Source organism: Crocuta crocuta, unplaced genomic scaffold (assembly GCF_008692635.1).
Source record: "Crocuta crocuta isolate KB4526 unplaced genomic scaffold, BGI_CrCroc_1.0 scaffold95, whole genome shotgun sequence".
Lineage (NCBI taxonomy): Eukaryota > Metazoa > Chordata > Mammalia > Carnivora > Hyaenidae > Crocuta > Crocuta crocuta.
In genome coordinates this window covers 6,919,168-6,942,562 of record NW_027530971.1, presented here as the reverse complement: position 1 = coordinate 6,942,562, position 23,395 = coordinate 6,919,168, and the positions used below count along the sequence as shown (strand labels likewise).

The following is a 23,395-nucleotide window of genomic DNA, read 5'->3' as shown; positions in this document are numbered from 1 at the left end:
AGAATCCGTATGTGAAAGACATCAAGTGTAAAGATGGTCCTTGAAGCAGTAAGATTGAATGAAGTCACCTGCAGAGAGCAGGCAGATAGAGAAGAAAAGAGGGACCAAAGACAGCTTTGCGTCTCTCAGACATTTAGAGATTTGGAAGATGACAGGAAAAAAAAAAAAAAAAAGAGAGAGAGAGAATGAGGAGTAGCCACTGAGATAGGATGAAAATTGTAAATGTGGTGTCAAAGAACCCTAAGGAAGAAACCTTTTCAAGACAATGCGAGTCAGTTGTGTCATAAGCTCTTGTGAGTCCCAGACTTATCACTGCAGAGAATTTGACTTTGGCAAGATGTAGCTCAATCTTATCTTTTGATTGATAAGAGCTTTTTTAGTGGAGTGATGGAGGTAAAATCCTGTTGGAATGAATCGAAAGAATGGAGGTAATGAAGTAGAGACAGCGAGTATAGACAACCCTTGCTGGTAAAAGGAGCAAATAAACTGGCATTGGAATGGACATGTGATTAAGAGACGGTTTTCATGAGATGAATGATATTAAAACAACGTTGTATGTCAATAGGAATGATTCAGTAGAAAGGGAAAAATAGGTGGTACAAAAGAGAGACGTTAATTGCAGGGGTGACGTCCTCAAGAAAGCAGTTGAGGATAGAATCCAAAGCATAAGTGGAGAAACTGCCCTTTGGTGAGAGAAGGGACACTTCTTCCATTTTAACGGAAAGGAGACAGATGATAGGGGTTTGGAAACACATTGGCGGAACTGGTGGTAACACGGCAAGGTAGTTCTTGTCCACTTATACTTATTTTCTCTTTGAAAGTCTAAGGCGAATTCATCAGCTGAGAGTGGGAAAGGAGTAGGTGGTGGAGATTTCAGAGAGAAAGAGGAGAATGTTTGGAATAATAATCTTGGAAAGAGGAACAGGAAGCTCTCAGTATTGGGTGCCCAATTGAAATATGTGTCATAAATTTTGAAGTGAGTCCAGTCAGCACAGTTGTTTGAATTTTCTCTCTTGGAATGTTCGGCTAGAAGGTTGCAGGCAGAGATTAAGAGGAGAGCTGGGTTTGGTTAAGTTTGAGGCTTTGTTAGGGAGGTACAGTGGAGAAGAAGAGGGGGAAGGAAGTGAAAGCTGTTTGCTGGGGAGTGGGTATGGTGTTAGAACTAAATCTAAACAAGATAAAAGAAGTTAGAAATAGATCTAAGCAAGATAGAAGAAAGGTAAGGCTGCGTGGCAATGGAAGGTTGTGAAAAAGTGGTTAGGATTGATGGATAGGAGGGCTGAACGCATCTGGAGAAATATTGACTAGAAGAAGTAAGCTGGCAGGATAGTGTTTTAAGTAGAGGTGAGAGGTGCGGTAATGTATTGGCAAGGATCTAAGGAATGACTGGGTGACGAATCCGTGGCTGAGTTTGGGTAGAAGAGAAGATTGTTGGAGTCAGGAAAGAGAAAGGCCAGGGTGTGGGATGACTCTTCTGCGTTGATGCAGTTAGTGGAGGAGCCGTAGGGAAGAGGAAGCTGGTGCTCAAGTTCGCAGTGAATGAGGCAGAATTACTGTGCAGAGGAGTTGACGTTAAGCGGCCCCAAACAGCTGTCCTTAGAAAAGCCTGTTTGCAAGGTTGACCTTTGGCTGACATCTGAGAACTTAGACTTCAGGAGCCTTCGCACCGTTCCCAGAAATGATGAAAGTGGCTCACCGTGCCTCAACTAAACTATGTAGGGGCACTTGGGTGGCTCAGTCGGTTAAGTGTCCGACTTTGACTCAGGTCATGATCTCACAGTTTATGAGTTTGAGCCCTGCATTGGGCTCTGTGCTGTCAGCTCAGAGACTGGAGCCTGCTTCGGATTCTGTCTCTCTCTCTCTCTTTCTCTCTCTCTCTCTCCCCCTCCCTCCCTCTCTCTCTCTCAAAAAAAATGAAACATTAAAAAATTTAAGTTAAACTGTGTAAGCAATGCGGTTTATGCTGAACTCCTGATTTCCTTCTGGGAATCTGGGACTTTAGCGTGTGCCAGGCAGAGGGTGCCTGTGAGTGCCACTGAGTCTCTAAGACGCTTCCTTGGGAAACAGAGTTTTACACGCATTCTCACAATTTATTTCTAGAGGAATCAAGTGTGTCCTGTGTGACTTCTCTGGGAGAGGACTCCTGGATACTTGTGCCTGGCTTCCTCTAGGCCCCACCCCATGCACCTTTTCCTTAGTTGTACTAAATTGTAGCTGTGAGTACAACTCTATGGTGAGGCTGTGAGTTCTTCTAGTTAATTGTTGAAATGGAGGGTTAATGGGTTGAAGTCTGGTGGTACTCTAAACACGATAGGGACTTTGAAGGATGAATGAAGAATAGTTGAAAGTTATCGTTTACCTCATCTTAAGGCCATGAAGTACACGAGGCGTGGTTGGGCCAAAACAGCCTCCAGCAGGAAGCCTTGTAAGGGAGCAGGATGCTCAGGACACTGGTAGATTTCAGGTAAAGCAAGCCAGTGAAGGGAATGGCTGAAGAGGTGGAAGGTACAATGGAGTTTGCTGGTACTGATTAGGGTTTCTGCAAAGGCCACTGTTGGTGGAGTTCTGATGGCGTCAGGGATTGGGGATTGATAGAATAGGGATTTGGAGTCCTGTCAGAGACAGAGGCTGATGTGTTCTGTGGGTATCCATAGTTGAGAGACCTGTGGGATTTTGTGATTGGAGTGTCTGGGGGTGGGGGGGGCGCGACTGGGGAGATCTGTTGCTGTTAGTGACAGGGGAATTTATTGGGATCAGACATTTTGGAATTATGTCAGTGACAATCAATGATGGAGCTTCTTAGATGTCCATGACGGGATGTTTGTGAGGTCAGAGATTGGTGACATATACAGTTCATTGATTGGTGGTCTGTGAAGTTACGGANGAGCGTGTATTTGTTAGTGGCAAACTTCTCCAGTGGCTGTGTCTCCTCCTCTCACCTGCCTAATAAGAGAAGATCTTGAACATGTTTTCATTTCTCCCCTGCCCCCACCCCTACCAGTTATATTCCTGTTTATTTTTCTTAAGTCACGCCTCTTGATTTTAAGGACTTTTATAACAGTTGTACAAGAACATTATCCAGTTACTTGGATGTAACCTAGACATTTGACTGGTTTTATTAATCACAGCTCTTTCTTGTACATTATGTCTTTACCAATCTTGAAATCTTTATACTAATTCACTTTTCCTTCTTTTAAAAATCACTCCTTTTCCTCTCCTCCTCCTTCCCTGTCCTTCTCCTTTCTAAAATATATAGGTATTATACATTCTGCATCCTTACATGCCTAAAATATATTACTTTTGCTTCCACATATAGATGATTTTTTGACTGGTTATAAAAGTCAAGGATCTCAATTCTTCTACCTCATAAACTCTATTGCACTGTTTTTTCTTATAGAAAAAAAATAGAGGCTGATTCTGTTTGTTTTTGGTAATTGACTTTCTCTCCCATAGTCGTTTGATTTTTTTTTTTATCCTCTTGAATAAACAAATTCACAAGTGGGACTGTCTTAGTCAGTTTGGGCTGCTACAACAAAGTACCATCAACTGAGTAGCTTATAAAGAACAGAAATTTACTTCTGACAATTCTGGAGGTGAGAAGTCCAAGATCAGGGTATGAGCCTGCTTGGGATCTGGTGAGACCATCTGCCAGGTTGCAGATTTCTTGTATCCTCACTTGACAGAAGGAACAGAGAGAGGAAATAAGCTGTCTTGTGACTCTTCTATGAGCATCAATCCTGTTCGTAGATGCTCCACCCTCATGAACTCATCCAATTCTAACTACTTCCTGCAGGTGCTATCTCCTATTACCATCACATGGGAGGGGAGGGTGTCAACATATGAATTTTAGGGATACACAAACATTCAGTCCATAATAGGGACATTTCTTAATATGATTTTTGTCTCTGAAAAAAACATGCAGAATTGGGTAAAGAATTAGTACCCAATATAACATCCTGATCAACATTGAATGGTCGAGGTAAGAACCAAACGTTAATTATCTTGGCCAAATCACTCACTAATGTGGATAACATTAGACTGAATAGGAAAATTGCTGTTACAGGGATCAGTAACATTCAAAGATGTGACTATGGCCTTTACCCAGAAGGAATGGGAGCAACTAGATCCTGCTCAGAAGAACCTGTATAAGGACGTGATGCTGGAGAACTACAGCAGCCTTGCCTCAATGGGTAAGGACAATTCTTTCGTAATTCAAAATGTGTCCACGGGGATACCTGCTCTCTGAAGTTCTTGATAAATTTGCCTATGGTTATTATGAATCAAAGAGTGTGATCCCTTTTGGGTACGACACAAGATACTTGTGCCTCTGTCTCCAAAATGGAAGGTCTCCTTAGATGGCGTACACGGGCAGCCATTGTGAAATTTCAGGAACTGTATATTCTTTATTCTTTCAAGACTCTCAAGTCCAAATATTCGGGCTTGATTTCTGGGATGTTTGTTTTTCTAACACTCAATTTGTACCATTTCTCATGAGCAGGGTATCAGGCTCCCAAACCAGACATGATCTCCCAGTTGGAAAAAGGAGAAGAGCCATGGCTGGGGAAGGGCAAAAAACCCGGACAAGGTGGTCCCAGTGAAATAGCAGCACCCAAGCAAACAGGAACCAATGGAAGTAAGTTCCTAGTTTTTTGGTGGTAACTTTGTAATTCTTTAATTAAGTAATTAATTAATTTTTAATGTATTTACTTTTGAGAGAGGGAGAGAGAGCGTGAGTGGGGGAGGGTCAGAGAGAGGGAGATGGGGGATCCACAGCAGGCTCCGTGCTGACAGCAGAGAGCCTGATATGGGGCTCATGAATCATGAGATTATGATCTGAGTCAAAGTCAGATGCTTGACTGAGCCACCCAGCCACCCCAATGAATAATTTATTTTTATTTTTATTTTATTTTATTTTTTTAAATTTTTTTTCAGTGTTTTTATTTATTTATAGGAGAGAGAGACAGCGTGAGCAGGGGAGGGTCAGAGAGAGAGGGAGACACAGAATCTGAAACAGGCTCCAGCCTCTGAGCTGGCAGTCAGCACAGAGCCTGACGCGGGGCCCGAACCCACGAACCGCAAGATCGTGACCTAAGTGAAAGTTGGAAGCTTAACTGACTAAGCCACCCAGGCGCCCCTATTTTTAAAATCTTAAATATTCAAAACATTTCTTTCTTAACCGGAGTACCAGTTGAAAACTATCTTTTCCTAGGGGAGGAGGGGCTCAAACTACAAAGATTCTCTAGCCTTGGAGATTCTAATATCTCTTCTGTCTATGAACTGTCCATGTGTGAGGTTCTCATATGAGAGTCACGATAGTTGTGAGCCAGTGTTTGCATGGGGGTTTGCTCATACCACTTGCATCAGTGAGCTTAGGCTAAGTTGTGCTCCGTTAAGGAATGCCCCCCAAATCTCAGTGGCTTCCAACCAGAAAGATTTGTTTCTTGCTCATGCTGTAGCCCTATTCCACATTATCCTCTGGACCTACATCCAGAGAACAGTCCCTATTTGGCAAATTCTGCTCTCATAGCAGAAGGAAAGAAGAATGAGTAGAACCACTTGATGACTTAAAATTACCGATTGGAAGTGGCAGATATCTCTTTCTGCTCGTATTTTATTGGTTAATTGGTTAGAGTAGATCCCCTGGCCACTCCTAAATTCAGGAGGGTAGGAATGTACCACCTTCCCCAGGGAGGATTCGAGTGGCATACAGTGGGTCGGGGAGGTACAATCTTTCCACAGGGAACAGTAAGACAATGTGCCACACCATTTGTATTGTGGTAAGGAAAAGGGTGAAAACTAGAGTTCTGAACTTTTAGATAGCAGCCCCTCAGATGCCTAACTGACCTTTCCATATAATCGTCTCTCCTCATCCATGCTGTCCATTGCTCAGCTTCCAGAAGGAGCAGTGAACCCTCCTAGCTGTTGTCAGAATCCCATTACTGCTTCCCTTATTTAAAGCAGTGCTGGTTTTTATTATCTTCTTCTTCTTTTTTTTTTTTTTAATGTTTTATTTATTTTTGAGAGAGAGATAGAGACAGCGTGAGCAGGGGAGGGTCNTTACTAATATCTTCAGTATTTTTCCCTTCATCCACTCAGACTCTGGGACACCATGGTATCATATTTCTCTCCTTATGTGTTCAGACTTTCTTGGATTCATCTTCTTTCCAAATCTCTTGGCATGATGCTTCCCTGCCTTTAATTACTTTCCATTTCCCTCCTTTCACTGTGAAAATGCTCTAGACCTGTGATCTATAATAAATCATCATTTCCATTTACTCCTTAACCTCTACAGTCAAGTCCCACAGAATTCATGTCTCTATGCACATTTCTGGCTTTAAAGTAACCACTACTAACCTTCCAGCGCATATTTTAATAGTTTTCATCAGCATGAAATTCTTGCCGACCTAGCTTAAATTATATACCACTTAAATCTGATCTTATCTTCCAAATGCTTCTTTACATTTATTTCACCAGATTCTCTTCTTTCCACTTTGCTGAAGTGTTGCTAAGGTTTTGTCTTCTACTATCTTTTTTTTTTCCTATTATATTTCCCTCAAAAGAATCACTCGTTCAAATACAAGCTATTTATTCTACACGGATGACTTTCAAGAAAAATTTACCTTGTCCAGATAAATCTCCAGTTTCTTCGTGTTGCACTCCTATATTACCTGCTTACAGGAAAGCTCATTCTCAGAGTGTCAGAAATGGAAAGCTTTATCTTTCTTTCTAAATTAGAGCTTCCTTTAACCTTCCCTATTTTTATCAGGGTCTACTTTGATTTGGGGCCTGTCTACCATGGAGTTCTGGTGCACCTTTGCTCTCTGCCTTCTCTTTTTCTATCCTCTTCTCAGGTCCTGGTTTATTTGTTTACTTTCTTCAGTTCTCACGGACATCACCCAAATTCGCTTTATATTTCTCATACCTAAATTGTTCTAATTCTTAGGCTGATTTGTTGAATCCACTTTTTAAATGATTCATGTTAGATGTTGCCACCAAGTATTAAAATACTTAATATTTATATCTCTATAGTCCCCACGTTATCAGAATGTTTATAACATATTTTTAAGTGTCCTCTGAATTTTCCAAGTCTCCATAAATTTCTTGAAACCAGAAGGACTAGTTCTTCAAATGACAAATGAAAGGACTTCATGGAATTTTTGATCCATCCATTAGTGGCTCCAATTTTGGCTGTGTTTACTTTTCCCTCTGATACTTGGTGTTGCAACTAAAAAATAATCCTGAATCATTTAACACATCTTTATCATTGCTACAGTGACTTTCTTCTTGATTCAGGTTCTTATATAGCACTTGGAGTTGCTTCAAGGAAAGACTATTCCCTCCAATGATTTGCTGAGTCTAGTGAGCTATATACTTCAGTTTTTCAAGTTACAGTCATTTTAGCTTAAAGTTCAGGTTTTGGTTAACTCTCTCAGATTCAGGATAAGCCAACAGTCTTAATCACATGCTCTGTGAGACTCAACTCTCTCCATTATTACCCTATTTCTTATACCATTTCACTAGTTCAGATTCTGTTTTTTCCCCTCATGGTAAATTTCTCTCTTGGTGCTTTATATCTTTTCCTGCTGGTCAATCTCCATCATAATAAGAGGTTCTTATAATGTTACATCTCAAGGGGAAAGATTTGAGTTTTGATCCTTTTCTTCCCAGAAGATTTGTCTCTGTCCTCTCCAGCATCCTTGAACATTGGATGAGGCTGCCTTTGTCCTGCTCTTGTTCTACTCTTCCCCAAAATGCTTGTACCACTTGAAGTTTCCTAAATGAAAAAGCAGCTGGCATCTCTACCTCTCCCTGTTATATCTATACCACTATATCTATACCTACAAAAGTTGATTTCTTTTGGGGCTCCTGGGTGGCTTAGTCGGTTAAGCGTCCGACTTTCGCTTAGGTCATGATCTCACGGTTCGTGCGTTCGAGCCCCACGTCGGGCTCTGTGCTGACTGCCAGCTCAGAGCCTGGAGCCTATTTCGGAGTCTGTGTCTCCCTCTCTCTCTCTCTGATCCTCCCCTGCTCACGCGCGCTCTCTCTGTCTCTCTCCTAGAAATAAATTAAAAAAAAAATTTTATTAAAAAGTTGATTTTTTTTTTTTTTTTTACCCCACAGGAACTAATCTCTTAAAAGTCCTCCATGAAGGTCATGGTGTTTCCTGGCTTATATCCAAATACCTCTTTTCTGTTTGATCCTACTTTTCACTTTATCCCTGTAATGTTCCTTTATGACCAAGGTAGCTATTCAATTTCTATCTTTTTCATTCTTGGAGACTCTTATATCTGCTTCTCTCTTTGAGTCTGTTTAATTCCCATCCTAAAGCTTTTTCTGTTTTTCCACGCACATAACTGAAAAAAAAAAAAAACTTCAAAATGGTAGTTCCAACTCTTTAAGTTTTTGGATTTTTACACATGTCACATCTATAGCTAGCTAAAAGAAGTCTTTCAATTTCAATTCTAAATTCTTTTTTTTAATTTTTTTTTTTAATGTTTTATTTATTTCTAGGAGAGAGAGAGAGACAGCGTGAGCAGGGGAGGGTCAGAGAGAGAGGGAGTCACAGACTCTGAAACAGGCTCCAGGCTCCAAGCTGGCAGTCAGCACAGAGCCCGACGTGGGGCTCGAACCCACGAACCGCGAGATCATGACCTAAGCGAAAGTCGGACGCTTAACCGACTAAGCCACCCAGGCGCCCCTCAATTCTAAATTCTTAGGCGAGAGAATATTATTGGTCTAGCTTGCACCCTGTGTGTCTACCACTGTTCAGTTGTTTTTGATCAGAGTTTGGATCATATGGCACAAATGTAATTGCCTCCATGTATCAGTGTGGATGGTGAACTCAGAGAAGGAAATCACACGGTGGGAAGATATCTTGAAATGTATAATTGTATAACGTGTGGAGGGAAGGATGTGAGCAATCACTTAAAGCTGGGAATAAGCTTAAAATTTATGATTAGTAATTAGTAGAGTGACCTGGCAGAAACTATGGTATGTTCCATAGTGAACTGTTGGAAAACAAATACATGCGTCCATTGTAAATCCAAATGGTGTAATCTCATTTCTATGCCAGTCTCATTTCTATGAATTTTATCATGGTAAAAGCATCAGGGAACTCTGAAGCTATAGGGCTGGTTTTTGTTTGGTTGATTTTTGAGTTGTTTTTTTTTTTTTTAATTTGTTGGTTTGTTTTTTAGTGTAGGAATGTCATTATTATATTGATCATAGGTGGTAGGAGTGGAATACCCTTTCCTGCTTATTCCCTTGTTCACCTATAAGCTGTTCAGTATTTCCTGGTACACTTATCTTATTTTCTCTATTTTGGCTTTTTGGAGTGCAGTAACAAAAATGTACTTAGGCTTGCCCAAGTAAATCGAGGAATGTATTATAAGGACTTTGGTTTATCTCTTGTAACCTAACGGTAGATATGTCAGCCTGAGCCTACCAGGGGCTAGAACTAGGAACTGGGAAGCCATCAAGAATTGGGATTATATAAATGGTCTCTTTGAGGATATGTGATCTTACATCTCTGCTTCTCTGTGGAGATATGCTTCATTCTTTGTACTGATAAAATTTCTGTTTACACAGAGAAGATATGACTTTATTGCACTTATTTTATATCATTGTAAAACCCAGTGGAGACAAACTAGAGTCTAAATATTTAGGAGGAAGGCTCTTATTGGACACCTTGGCTCGAGCCAGATGTGTCTTCATGGAGAGCTGAATTAATGTAGTACAGGTTCTGGGAGCCAAATACTGTGGATGGATTGGGAGTTGTCAAAGCTGGGAAGCTTGGGCTGGGGAGAAACCGCAAAAAATACCAACTGCAATCCCAGGCTCTTTTAACTTCATCTGTTACCTAGCTACTGCTCCTTCAGTTTATTTTATCATCTATCCCAGGTTACAAGGTCATATTTATAAACAGGCAAAAGTTTTTCTAATTACTATTGTCAATTATCTTTTCTTGTTTTTGCTACAGCACTTTCCCCTCAAGCCCAAGAGCTTGGGGACATTTGCACTTGATAGTCATTGACCTTGGATTATGAGGCTTGGATAAAGATTCGGCCTCACAATTGGGCATTTGTTTTATAGGATGTATTCCAAAATATGAGAGTGTAAAGATTCATAAGAATGTCTCATTGAATTCCATTTTAGAAGAAGTCCAACAAGATAATGACCAGCTACCAAATCAACAGGAATCTCAAAACAAACTCCATAGGGAAGTTGCATTCAAGAAAAAAAGTCTGACCAAGAAGAAAGGCCATGAATGTAGTTCACTGGGGGAAATAAATGTGAGTACAAAACATGTTCCTTCCAAAAAGAAGCTTAAATTTGATTCACATGGAAAGAGTTTGAAACAGAATTTAGATTTACTTGGACATATAAGAAACTGTGCAAAAAAGAAACCTAATGTAGCTAAAGAGCACAAGAAATCTCTCAGCCATAGCTTACCTGATACAAAGAAAAACAAAAATCAAACTGCGAAGAAACAGAAATTATCCAACCATAGCTTATCTAATAAGCAAGACAAAGCTCATACTGGCAAGAAACATGAGAAATTAGCTCATCGTAGCTCATCCCACACTAAATGTGACAAAATTCAAACTGGAAAGACACATGAGAAATCATCCAACCATAGCTCATCTACTAAGTGTGACAAAACTCCAGCTAAAGCCAAACCCTACGAATGTAATCAATGTGGGAAGGTTCTCAGTCACAAACAAGGACTTACTGACCATCAGAGAATTCATACTGGGGAGAAACCATATGAATGTGATGAATGTGGGATAGCCTTTAGCCAAAAGTCACACCTCGTTGTACATCAGAGAACTCACACTGGAGAAAAGCCTTATGAATGTACTCAGTGTGGCAAAGCCCACAGTCATAAACATGCCCTCACTGACCATCTGAGAGTTCATACGGGGGAAAAGCCCTATAAATGTACTGAGTGTGGGAAAACCTTTAGACACAGCTCAAACCTGATTCAACATGTAAGATCTCATACAGGTGAGAAGCCCTATGAATGTAAGGAATGTGGAAAATCTTTTAGGTATAACTCCTCTCTTACTGAACATGTGAGAACTCATACAGGGGAAATACCATATGAATGTAGTGAATGTGGAAAGGCTTTTAAGTATAGCTCATCCCTTACTAAACATATGAGAATTCATACAGGTGAGAAACCCTTTGAATGTAATGAATGTGGGAAAGCTTTCAGCAAGAAGTCACACCTCATTATACATCAAAGAACTCATACTAAGGAGAAACCCTACAAATGTAATGAATGTGGAAAAGCATTTGGACACAGCTCCTCTCTTACTTACCACATGAGAACTCATACAGGTGAAAGTCCTTTTGAATGTAATCAGTGTGGAAAGGCCTTCAAACAAATTGAAGGACTTACTCAACATCAGAGAGTTCATACCGGGGAGAAACCCTATGAATGTAACGAATGTGGGAAAGCTTTTAGCCAAAAGTCACACCTCATCGTACATCAGAGAACTCATACTGGGGAGAAACCTTTTGAATGTAATGAATGTGGAAAAGCTTTCAATGTAAAGTCACAACTTGTTATACATCAGAGATCCCACACTGGAGAGAAACCCTATGAATGCAATGAATGTGGAAAAGCTTTCAAACAAAATGCATCCCTTACCAAACATGTGAAAATTCATTCAGAAGAAAAATCTCATGGGTGAAATTAAAGTGGGAAATCCTTTTAGCTAAAGGTTTTATTTAACCTTAGAAGTAGTCTGAGTTTTAAAGATGTTATGAAGCCTTTAATAAGAAGTCATGCCTCATTACCCATGAGAGAATTTGAAAGTGAATCTTACATAGAAGCAATGGATGGAGAGTTTAAACTTGATATCAACCTTTCACATAAAATATTGTTTTAAAAATACTCAAATTATATATTCAGACCATCATATAAAGCTTTTAAAATTGTTAATAAGCTGAAAAATCAGAGCAGTAGAGAAGCAGATTATATATACTGACAATTCCTGAGTTGCTTGAGTGTTGTCTACTTAAGCACCGCATGTGAGAATTGAATTTGCATTATCTGTTACTTTACACGTATAAGTGTGTGTGGCCATTGGTATGAGCCTCGTCTTTGATATTATCACCTCGCACTTTCTTAATGTCTTTGTTAGCTTCTGTGTCACCTGCAAGCTTTCTAAAAGTTATTTATGCACAAAATATTAACAGAAAATTAAGAGAAAAAATGAAAGCAGCTTAGGATACACAGGTGCTGGTGGAGAGTGATGTTCAAGATACATTGTTAAGTGAAAAAAACAGGTTGCTGAACTGTGTGTATAGTATGTTCCCACTTTTGTACAAAAAGGGTGTGCATTTGCCTGTCTCTGTGTGTGTATATATGTATGTATGTATATACGTGTACATATATTTGTATGTGAATAGACTTAGTTTGAAAAAATACAGAAGAAACTTTATAGTGGTTGCCAGGAGCACATGAATACAGGAGGACCTCCTTTTTACTGTATACTGTATGTGAATTTTTAGATAATGTAAATGTATTATTTTCACAGTTTAAGTCATTTTAATATGCATCCATCAACACTGATTAAAATTTTCACGGAGCCCACTCCATGGTGTTGTTTACAAAGAAAAAGTTTCTATGCCTATTAGAAACTTTAATTTAGGGTGGTGAACCTGAGGACATGGCATTAACCTTGATATTGAATTCACAGACTTTTCCTATCAAACACACATCCTTTTATTAAAATAATGAATTATACCTATAATTCCGTACTGTGTTTCTCCTATATGCTATTTTTTAAAAAGACTGAAGATAAATTGTGACTATAGGTAAATGAAAGTGATTTGCTGAAGTCACTCCATTTTGTCTCATATTCAAAGCACTTATATACAAACACCTCAGTCTGGGGTTTCAAATGTGTTGTAACAAATACCACTATACTTCCTGTTCTTGCCCAATAGCAAACATTGCTAATGGGTCACATTCACTCTGAGTGAATCTAGACGTGGCCTCAGAATCGTTCTTAAGCAAGCATTCCAAGGGCACCTGGGTGGCTCAGTTGGCTAAGCATCCAACTTCAGCTCAGGTCAAAATCTCGCTGTTCGTGAGTTCGAGCCCCATGTTGAGCTCTGGGCTGACAGCTCAGAGCCTGGAGTCTGCTTTAGATTCTGTGTCTCCATCTCTCTCTGCCCCTCTCCTGCTCATGCTCTCTGTCTGTCTGTTTGTCTCTCTCTCTCCCCAAAATAAATAAACATTAAAAAAAAACAACACATGCATTCCAGAAGGTACTGTGAATCAATTTGGGTTTGCACATGAGACCTATTTTCCACTGCATACCTATTTAATATTTTTTTAATTAAAAATGATATTTAATGTTTATTTTTGAGAGAGAGAGAGAGAGACAGAGTGCAAGTGAGGCAGAGAGAACAGGAGACACAAAATCCAAAGCAGGCTCCAGGCTCTGAGCTGTCAGCACAGAGCCCACTGCAGGGCTTGAACTCATAAACCATTAGATCCTGAGCTCAGCTGAAATTAGACACTTAACTGACTGAGCCACCCAGGTGCCTGTATTATCATTTTTTACTCATGAGTCATAGATAAAAAATACAGCTGAATTGAATTAAAATTTAAGTTGTTCCACTAAAAACAGTGGTGTAAGCACAAAAATGGTTTTGTAATTTAAGCTAATAATAACATTCGGCATGTATGTCACCTTTTACATTTTTACAGGACATTTACTACATTATCTCATTTGTTCTTCAGAATAACATATGGGTTAATAAGCAAGACTTTTCTATGGTCAGTTCTGCTCCATAAATATTTCATCTGGATACTAGTCTAGCATAATGATGGCCCCTCGGCAAATATGTGATTAAGTGCCATCTTTGCAAATATTTCCCATTCAAGTTCCTGCCTGGTTGATCTCCTCATTTCAGAGAATTAACAGATATAAGTATTGAGAAAATAATGTGTGTATGTGCACATGTGTGTTGAAAAATCAACTCATGGATGATTTTTCTTATACCCTCATTTCTTAGTAACTAAGTTACTTTCAGAGAAGGAAAATGCAAAGTGAAAGCCATATTCTATCAGTAATTTATAACCAGGTGGAAGTCTGGCACTAAGCACAGAATGAATCATCATTTTCCAGAGCTGTGGAAAATCTGCACTTTTTAGAAGGATAGAACAGTTGCATGCGATGGCTAGGTGAAATTTCCCATACCTTTTGGAGAACCCATAATAGTACCTACCTGGGATGGTGAGGAATATAGGTATGCCTGAACAATGGAAATGAATGTTTTTTAAAGCCATCCTTTGGGGAAAAAAAAAAAAAAAAAAAAGGAATTAAAAATTAGCATCAATGACTGAAGAAATGATGTCTAAAAATTATTGGAGATGAAGAATGAAAGAAAATAGACATACAGAGGTGAGTCTAAATCAATGATAGCATGTGTCAAAATTGCCTGGAGGGCTTGTTAAAGCAGACATTAGAAATAGGCCCCATCTACAGAGTTTCTGATTGAGTAGGTCTGGAGCAGTAGGGGGTGGGGGGGGGCGTAACTATTTGCATTTTTAATAACTTCCCAGGAGATGTTGATGCTGCTGGTCTGGGGACCACACTTTGAGAAACACTGATATAAATCATTGTTAAAATAAATTTAAAAGTATTTTAAAATGTTTCTGAAGTATTTCTTTAATATAATGTTTATACACACAAATGCATATGTTAGAAAATGCATAATATCACTATCATGTGGACAGTGATTCAAGATTGTCAGTTTAAGAGTAAGTTTTATGTTTTTCTGAATTTTTTTTCTATTTTCATGAATTGATTTTATTTTATTGTAATGAGATTTTGTTACTGGTATGGCCAGGTAGATTCCTACTGAGCCTGATCCTCCCACAGATATTAACTCTGGACAATACCACACACACACACACACACACACACAAAACCAATGACCTGAAGGTACTGGAGAGTGAGTAAAAGCAGATTATGGAAAAGAGTTGAAATTTGGAAGAAGGGAATGGTAGGCTAGGTCACAGCTTTTATCCTGAGGATATGCCGATGTTGGTGTGGCAGAAGAGGGTAATTTGATGGAAAACATGCAGTCTTTTGGAGATGAAAAATACCATAGGACTGAGTTTCAGGGCAACCACAGCCACTGGAAAGTAAGAGGGGAAACCCAGAAAAGAGAGACTCAAAGAAGAAGCAACCCAAATTCTGTGAATAAACTCTGCCCAAATCCCTGTCTGACTCAGGAGTCATACATATTTGGCACAGACTCCTACTATTTCAACTAAAGAGAATAGAACTGAGGGGCGCCTGTGTGGCTTAGTCCGTTAAGCATCCCACTTCGGCTCAGGTCAGATCTCATGGTTCGTGGGTTCGAGCCCTGCATCAGTCTCTGTGCTGACAGCTCAGAGCCTGGAGCCTGTTTTGGATTCTGTGTCTCCCTCTCTCTCTCTGCCCCTTTCCCACTCATGCTCTGTCTCTGTCTCAAAAATAAATAAACTATATAAAAAAAAATTTTTTTAAAGAGAAGAGAACTGAGCTTTTATTTGTGCTGCTGCCCACAGCAGTTTGAAGTTTGAGTTCAACCATGCTAATTATTTGCTAAAACAAAAATGTTAACACTCTTCAGAGAATTATAACAGAATCCAAACTCTCCACAACTTATCATTCATGATATCTAGAAAAACTTACTTGACAGTTAAACAATAGGAAAATGTGACCCCATTTCAAGAAAAATGACAACCAATCCAAAGGTTGGGATTAGCATATGAGGATATTAATATAACTATTATAACAATGCTTAATGAAATGCAGATATGCTCACAGTGAATAAAGATTTTTTTAGAACTAAGCAAATAGAAACTATGAAGAAAAAGCAAAAGAAAACTCTAGAACTTAAAAGTGCAGTGTCTGAAACTTAAAATTCACTGGAGGGGTGCCTGAGTGACTCAACTGGTTAAGCATCTGACTTTGGTCCAGGTCATGATCTTGCAGTTTGTGAGTTCGAGCCCCATATTGGGCTCTCTGCTGTCAGCGTGAAGCTTGCTTCAGATTCTCTCTCCCCCTCTACCTCTGCCCCTCCCCTGCTGCACACTCACTTTCAAAAAGAAAAACAAATATTTAAAAAAAAATGTTTAATTCACTGGATAAGTTTACCAGCAGAATGTAAATGGCAGGGGAAAGAGTCATTGAACTTGAAATAGGTCAATAGAAATAATTCAAAGTGAGGGAGAAATGATTGAATAGATATGAACAGAATCTCAGTGACCTGTGGGTCAATGTGTCAAGACAAAATGTCCTGAATATGTGTAGCTAAAGTCTCAAAAAAGGAGAGTAAGGAAAGAATGGGATACAAAAAATATTTGAAGATATAATGACTGAGATTTCCCTAAATTTGGTAAATGATATAAATGTACTGATATGAGAATCTCAGTGAACTTCAAGCAGGTTAAATGTGAAGAAAACCATGATTAGGCAGATACTGGACAAGCTGCTAGAACCTAAGGATAGAAATAAAATCTGGAAAGACAGAGGAAAAAAATGACACATTATATACGATAAAAACAATTCTAATGATTGGTGACTTACCATCAGAAACTGTGGAAGCCAGAAGATAGTACATCAGTATCCTTAAAGTGGTGTGGAAAAACAAAACAACAAAAATGCTTCCACCTTGAAATCTGTATCCAACAGAAGTATCTTTCAAAAATGAAAGTGAAATAATATCTCAGATAAAATAATTAATTTATCTCCAGAAGATCATGAAGTTTTTCAGGTTGAAGGAAAATGATACCAAATGGAAATATAGTTCTTCAGGAAGCAATGAACATCAGAAATGGTAATTATATAAGTAAATATAAAAGACTATTTTAACCTCTTCATTTCTTTAAAATACTTAGAATTGTTTAAAAGAAAACTTATAACATTGTCTTATGTGGGTTGCAAGGCATTTAGATGCCACACATGTAACAAGTTTAACATAAAGATTTGGGGCAGACCTACAATGTAGAAAAGTTTCTAAATTTTATGTGATTTAGTACAATATCAACTTCAAGTAGACTAGGAAAGTCAAGGATGATAGGGCAATCCCTAGAGAAACTACTGAAAAATAAAGCAAAGAGGTATAGTCAAAAACATAACTGATACATTTATGGACCTCTAAAAAGTATTTTAAACTTCATAATGGAGAGGCACCTGGGTGGCTCAGTCAGTTAAGCATCCAACTCTTGGTTTCAGCCCAGGTCATGGTCTTCACAGTTTTGTGAGTTCGAGCACCATGCGGAGCTCTGCTCTGGCAGCACAGAGCCTGTTTGGGATTCTTTCTCTACTTTTTCTGCCCCTCCTCAACTTGTGCCATTTCTGTCACTATCAAAATAAAAAAACTCAAAACAATTCATAATGGAAATAAGAAGGGAGATACAAAAGAAGAAAATCAAAGGAGACAAACAATAGAAATAATAAGGTAGTAGACCTAAATCCAATCTTAACAATCCTTGTTTTTAAAGTAAACTCTCAAACTAAAAGGCAGAGATTTTCATAATAGATGAAAAAGCAAGATCCAATTTTATGCTCTGTACAAGACCTATACTTTAAAAAGACACAGAGGGGCGCCTGGGTGGCTCAACTGGTTAAGTGACTGACTTTGCCTCAGGTCATGATCTCGCAGTTTGTGAGTTCAAGCCCCACATCGGGCTCTGTGCTAAACAGCTCAGAGCCTGGAGTTTGCTTCAGATTCTGTCTCCCTCTCTGCCCCTCCCTGGCTTGTGCTCACTCTCTTTAAAAAATAAACATTTGAGGGGCGCCTGGGTGGCTTAGTCGGTTGAGCGTCCGACTTCGCTTAGGTCATGATCTCGCGGTTCGTGGGTTCGAGCCCCGCGTCGGGCTCTGTGCTGACTGCCAGCTCAGAGCCTGGAGTTTGCTTCAGATTCTGTCTCCCTCTCTGCCCCTCCCTGGCTTGTGCTCACTCTCTTTAAAAAATAAACATTTGAAATAAATAAAGAGGCACAGATAAGTCCAAATTAAATGGATTAAAATGATACACAAATAGGAAGCATACAAAGGCATAAATGGTTATATTAATAGACAAAATAGACTTCTCAATGAAAGTATTAACAGATAAAGAGGGCCAATTTAAAAAGATTAAAGGTTAATTCATCAGGAAGACATAACATTCATAAACATTTATGCACCTAAAACAGAGCTCTAAAGTACAAGAAGCAAACATTGAAAGAATTAAGAAGAGATATAAACAATTCCACAATCATAATTGATTTTCACATCCTTCTCTAGGCAGCTGATACAACAGCTAGACAGAAAAATTAGTAAAGACACTGTTAACTAACTGGAATTTAAATTAAAATTAAAAAAAAAAGAAATTAGTAAGCACATATATTACCTAAAGAACACTATAAAAAATCTTGACCTAATTGGTGTTTAAAGAACATTAACTCGAGGGATGTCTGGGTGGTTCAGTCAGTTAAGCGTCCAACTTCAGCTCAGGTCATGATCTTGTGGTTCAGGAGTTCAAGCCCCACATCAGGCTCTTTGCTGTCAGCACAGCTGCTTCACATTTGGTGTCTCCCTCTCTCTCTGCCCCTCCCCACTCATGCTCTCTCTTTCTCTCTCTCAAAAAAAGAACATTAACTCTGCAACTGTGGAATATACACTTTTTTCAAGTGGACATGGTATGTACTCCAAGATAGAAAATATGCTGGGCCACAAAACAGTGTCCATACATTTAAAACAACTGAAATCACGCAGAGTATGTTCTCTGACCACAATAAAATCGTGGTTGGGTTCTCTGGAGGCAGATCCTGTGATAAAGTTAGAGGAATCAGATGTTTACTAAAAACCAATACCTACGAAAGGAAGAAAGAAAAGCAGGATTGGACAAAGGACGAAGTTTACATAGATTGCAGACCCAACAAATCCTCTGCCAACCTGGTGAAGAGCTCTGAAGTGAGTGTTTTTCCCACTCACTGTTTTAGGCCTTTGGACCCCCCACCTGCTCATTCACCAGATGCAGGCTGCCCTGCAAAGGGCATGGCCTTGGCTGAGGCAGCTCTCTGTAACCGAGTCCTAGTACTAAGTAGCTGACAGCTAGAAGTTGTCTTCTTAGTGCACTCCCCGCTGCTGAGCAGCAAGTCCTTCCTTAAAGAGGAGTCTGGATATGCAACTCTGTCTGTCATAATATATCCCTTGCTCTGTTCAGATATACTGATTTTTATATATCGGTGAAGCACTTCTTTCAGAATTTCTGAGTCATCTTTTGCCGGGGAAGTCAGAAGAGAGAGATTAGTGGGATAAACCAAAACTTCTGCTGCTACAGTGGTCCTAGGGTCATAATAGATAACTCATCACCTCACTTCTCCACTATCCATTCGCAGCAACCTCTGCTGACATAAGACGCTGGCCATTATGCCCTTCTCACACCTGAGCCTGTACATTTACAGTCACAGTTGGGCCAGAGGTACTAAGTCCATCACTGGGTTCTATGTTTCTTCCCTGCTCACATCATGCGATAGCCCACTTTCTAGTGATATTAGGGCTATTTACCTCTTCCGAAATAGTGATTCCTCCTTCTTCCTGCTAGTTCCTGCACATAAAGAGCTGAGAGTGTTTAGGCATAGACTTGAAGTTCTTGCAGGGAATGCTGATGTGACAGTGGTGGATGCCATGTGCTTGCTTATACCTGCTCTGCTGAATGTACCACCTCCATCTTAAAACAGATATTTTCTGAACCATCTTAATTCATGACTTGATGGTTTTGACAGGTTCTACCTCATCATGGGTAGTTCTGGTGGAGTAGTCACCTAGTGCCCCATGGTCATGCATTCTGTTTTTACCAGGATGCAATAATATGCAAGGAGTGTTTTACAAAAGCATCTATTCGTCCACTGCAGATGGCCCGGCCTTGCTTCAAAATTCCAGGAGCCTATGTTGTTCTCCTGTTGGGGCTTGCCGCAGACTCCACGTGGCATCTCTGCCCACCACGGATACCACCAATACCAGGGGATAAACAGACATCAGCTGAATAGGTATGTGGCAGTCTATTTCTTGACTCTCTGTTCCATTTATCTACTTTGGTGCCAATATTACATTACATTGATTCCTGTAAATTAACAGTAAGTTTTGAAGTCAGGTAAAGAATGTAAGCCTTCCCACTTTGTTTTCTTTTTCTTTTTTTAGAGTTTATTTATTTATTTTGAGAGAGAGAGTAGGGGAGGGGCAGAGAGAGGGAGAGAGAATCCCAAGCAGGCTCCGTGCTGTCAGCACAGAGGCTAATGTGGGGCTCGAACTCATGAATCATGAGAGTATGACCTGAGCCAAAATCAAGATGCTTAAGCGACTGAGCCACACTGGCCCCCCTGTTTTTCTTTTTTAAAGTTGTTTTGCAACATATTCAATTTGAGAATATTGCCAGATTGCCACTCATCTATGTATATGTGTGAATAATTCCATACTTGATTTTTTTCATATTGGATACTATCAACTTAAAAATTTTATCAATATGGGAAAGTTCATTGTTTAATTTACATATCTTTAATTATTACTGAGGTACCAGCCCTTTCTTTCTATTGGGTTTTTGATCTGTGTCATTGTAGTTGTCTGAAGACATACATGTCTCAGGAAATAATTCAGTCTTTGACCTGCTTAAATTCTTTTGTATATTAAAAATACTAGCTTGGGGGGGGAGGGGGCACCTGGATGGCTCAGTAGGTTGAGCGTCTGACTTCGGCTCAGGTCATGATCTCGCAGTTCATGGGTTCGAGCCCCACGTCGGGCTCTGTGCTGACAGCCAGCTCAGAGCCTGGAGCCTGTTTCCGATTCTGTGTCTCCCTCACTCTCCTTGACCTTCCCCTGCTCACGCTCTCTCTCTCTCTCAGAAATAAGTAAAATGTTNAGCCTGTTTCCGATTCTGTGTCTCCCTCTCTCTCTGACCCTCCCCTGCTCACGCTCTCTCTCTCTCTCAGAAATAAGTAAAACGTTAAAAAAAAAAAATACTAGCTTGTAACCTGATTCCTCCTCTTTCTCTCCCTTAATATACAAGCTTCTTGAAAATTGGTATTATCTTAGTGTTTCTACTTCTTCAGTCTACATTTACATTTCAGTAGAATTCAATAGGGCTCTGTCTTCCTCATTACTGTGAGACAATTTCTGAAAAGACCATCTTGCTCTTATCAAATCCAAGGAACATTTTGTTTTGTCCTTATTTTAGTGGATTTTTGGTTGCATCTGACATTTAATGCTTCCCTCTTCCTTGAAATATTTTGCTGTTAGTTCCTCTGGCACCATTCTCCTTGATCTTCTTTTCTTTCCCTCTCTCCTCTGTTCCCGTCATCAATTCCTCTTTCTCTCATCCCTCACCAGTTGGAATTCTCCAGGGCTCCATCCTTGGTGTCTTGTTTTTTCCATTGTATGTGCTTTCCCGGATTGATTCCATCTCCTTTCTAGAATAATCTATAAGAACCACCAGTTGTAGATGTATTTTTATTTGATTTGATTGACTGAAGGCAATATTTGGATTTTAAATTTGTATCAAAGTAGGTAGCTATCACACATCTGCACACATCTGCTGCACAGAAGATTCTAAACGTTTTTTTCCTTAGGTGCATAATGCCATTTCTATGGATTGTCTGGCCCATGTTTCCTCTCACCTTATAAACCAGCTGAGAGTAGAGTAGAATACTGAACAGAACATCCCCCCCCCCACACACATACAACATGAATAACTTGGAGTATCTGGACAGTAAGAATTATTTTTACTGTTTAAGCATGATGAAGTATCATAAGCTAATGAGAGTAACATAAAAATTCACAAGAAAGTATTCTTAACGTATATGTGTATGACTATAAAGCAAGAAAGTACGCTTATTTGGCTTATGAGGTAAAACATCTTTTGTAATTTTATCTATTTTGCTCCATCTTGTGTATCTCTGTTCCTATCTCTAGGGTGATCACACATCAGAGATTGTTCAGGAGAGGTTTTGTGTTCCATGTCCAGATGTAGTGATTATTTTTTTAAAAATTTTTATGTCTTTATTTTATTTTTTGAAAGAGAGAGAGACAGAGTGTGAGCGTGGGAGAGGCAGAGAGAGAGGGAGACACAGAATCCGAAGCAGGCTCCAGACTCTGAGCTGTCAGCACAGAGCCCGACACGGGGCTCGAACCCACGAACCATGAGATCATGACCTGAGCTGAAGATGGATACTTAACTGACTAAGCCACCCAGGCGCCCCCCAGATGTAGTGATTAATTGCACCTCTTTTTACTGTCAAAGCTGTCCTGGTTTGGATGACAAATTATATTGGTAATTATATTAATTATCTTTGCCTCTATACCAAAAGAAATTAACTGATATTTAAAAGACATTCATTAAGGTGTAGTATAGTATAGTGTAGTGGTTAGGATCACAAGCTCTCAGTCAGACTTAGAGAGTTTACATTGTGGCTGCACCACTAACAAGCTGTGTGACCTTTTGGTGCCTGAAATTCCTTCTCTGTATACGGGATAATAATTGTTTCTCCCTCAGCATTAAATTGGATCAGGGGTCAGCAAACTTTTTCTGTGAAGGGATAGTCAATAGTTTAGACTTGATCAGCCATGTGGTTCTCGTCACAACTACTCAACAGTGTCATTATAGCACAAAAGCAACCATAGACAATATCTAAATGAATGAGCATGATGGTGTTCCAATAAAGCTTTATTTATCAAAACAGAGCAGTCCAGATTTGCCTAAGTGTTGTACATTGCAGACTCCTGAGTTATTTAAACATCTAAAAAACTATTAATTTAGGACCTCAAAGACATAAGAGACTCCCTGATTTTTTGGCATGGAATTTCCCCCCCAAAATAGGAGTGTGGGAGTATTCTAACAGAGGGAACCATCTGAACAAAGATGTAGAGGTGGGATCAGTCTGCTCTCAGGTATGTGAGAAGTGGTATATGTCTGCTGTTCTGTTGACACTTCCCTTCTTCATCTTGTTTTCCTGCCAAACTCCATCCCACACCCCACCACTACCAGTCCAGTCCCCCACCAACTTATTTACCTCTTACTGCGCCCTACAGCACCAGTCATGCGTCTATCAGGTCACTGGTCACACTACATGGTCACTATCAGACTCCGAGCTCATTCCTTGTATTACCAAACAGGACAATAATGTGTGTGAATAAAGGAATGAATGAGCTTCACATGATGGTGGGACTCAGTAGATGTAAATATGTATTTAACAAAAAAGGGAAAACTAGGCTGATGCTGACACAGTCTTGCCCTGAGTAGCTGTCAGACCAAAGGGGAGAAAAGACAAACACTGGAAATCCCAGTGCTTGGCTATGATGACTGTGACAGTGGAAGGCATATGCTGCTGTGCCCATGAAAA

At 39.6% G+C, this 23,395-nt stretch overlaps 1 protein-coding gene across 1 annotated transcript; it reads left to right on the top strand.

The window, feature by feature from the left end:
- The first annotated feature begins 4,072 nt into the window (after positions 1 to 4,072).
- On the top strand, positions 4,073 to 14,314 carry ZFP37 (ZFP37 zinc finger protein). The gene is made up of 3 exons (XM_077769887.1): positions 4,073 to 4,190; positions 4,499 to 4,633; positions 10,156 to 14,314. Exons 1-3 carry the CDS (start codon positions 4,091 to 4,093, stop codon positions 11,697 to 11,699), a joined length of 1,779 nt encoding a protein of 592 aa, XP_077626013.1. The 5' UTR covers positions 4,073 to 4,090; the 3' UTR covers positions 11,700 to 14,314.
- The last annotated feature ends 9,081 nt before the right edge of the window (positions 14,315 to 23,395 follow it).

What these genes read in the sequence shown, in the direction of transcription:
- ZFP37 (XM_077769887.1), top strand. Translation starts at nt 4,091, where the DNA reads ATGGCCTTTACCCAGAAGGAATGGGAGCAACTAGATCCTGCTCAGAAG. An exon ending in CAGCAGCCTTGCCTCAATGG is followed by an intron (nt 4,191 to 4,498) that starts GTAAGGACAATT and finishes TCTCATGAGCAG; the next exon opens with GGTATCAGGCTCCCAAACCA. An exon ending in GCAAACAGGAACCAATGGAA is followed by an intron (nt 4,634 to 10,155) that starts GTAAGTTCCTAG and finishes ATTCCATTTTAG; the next exon opens with AAGAAGTCCAACAAGATAAT.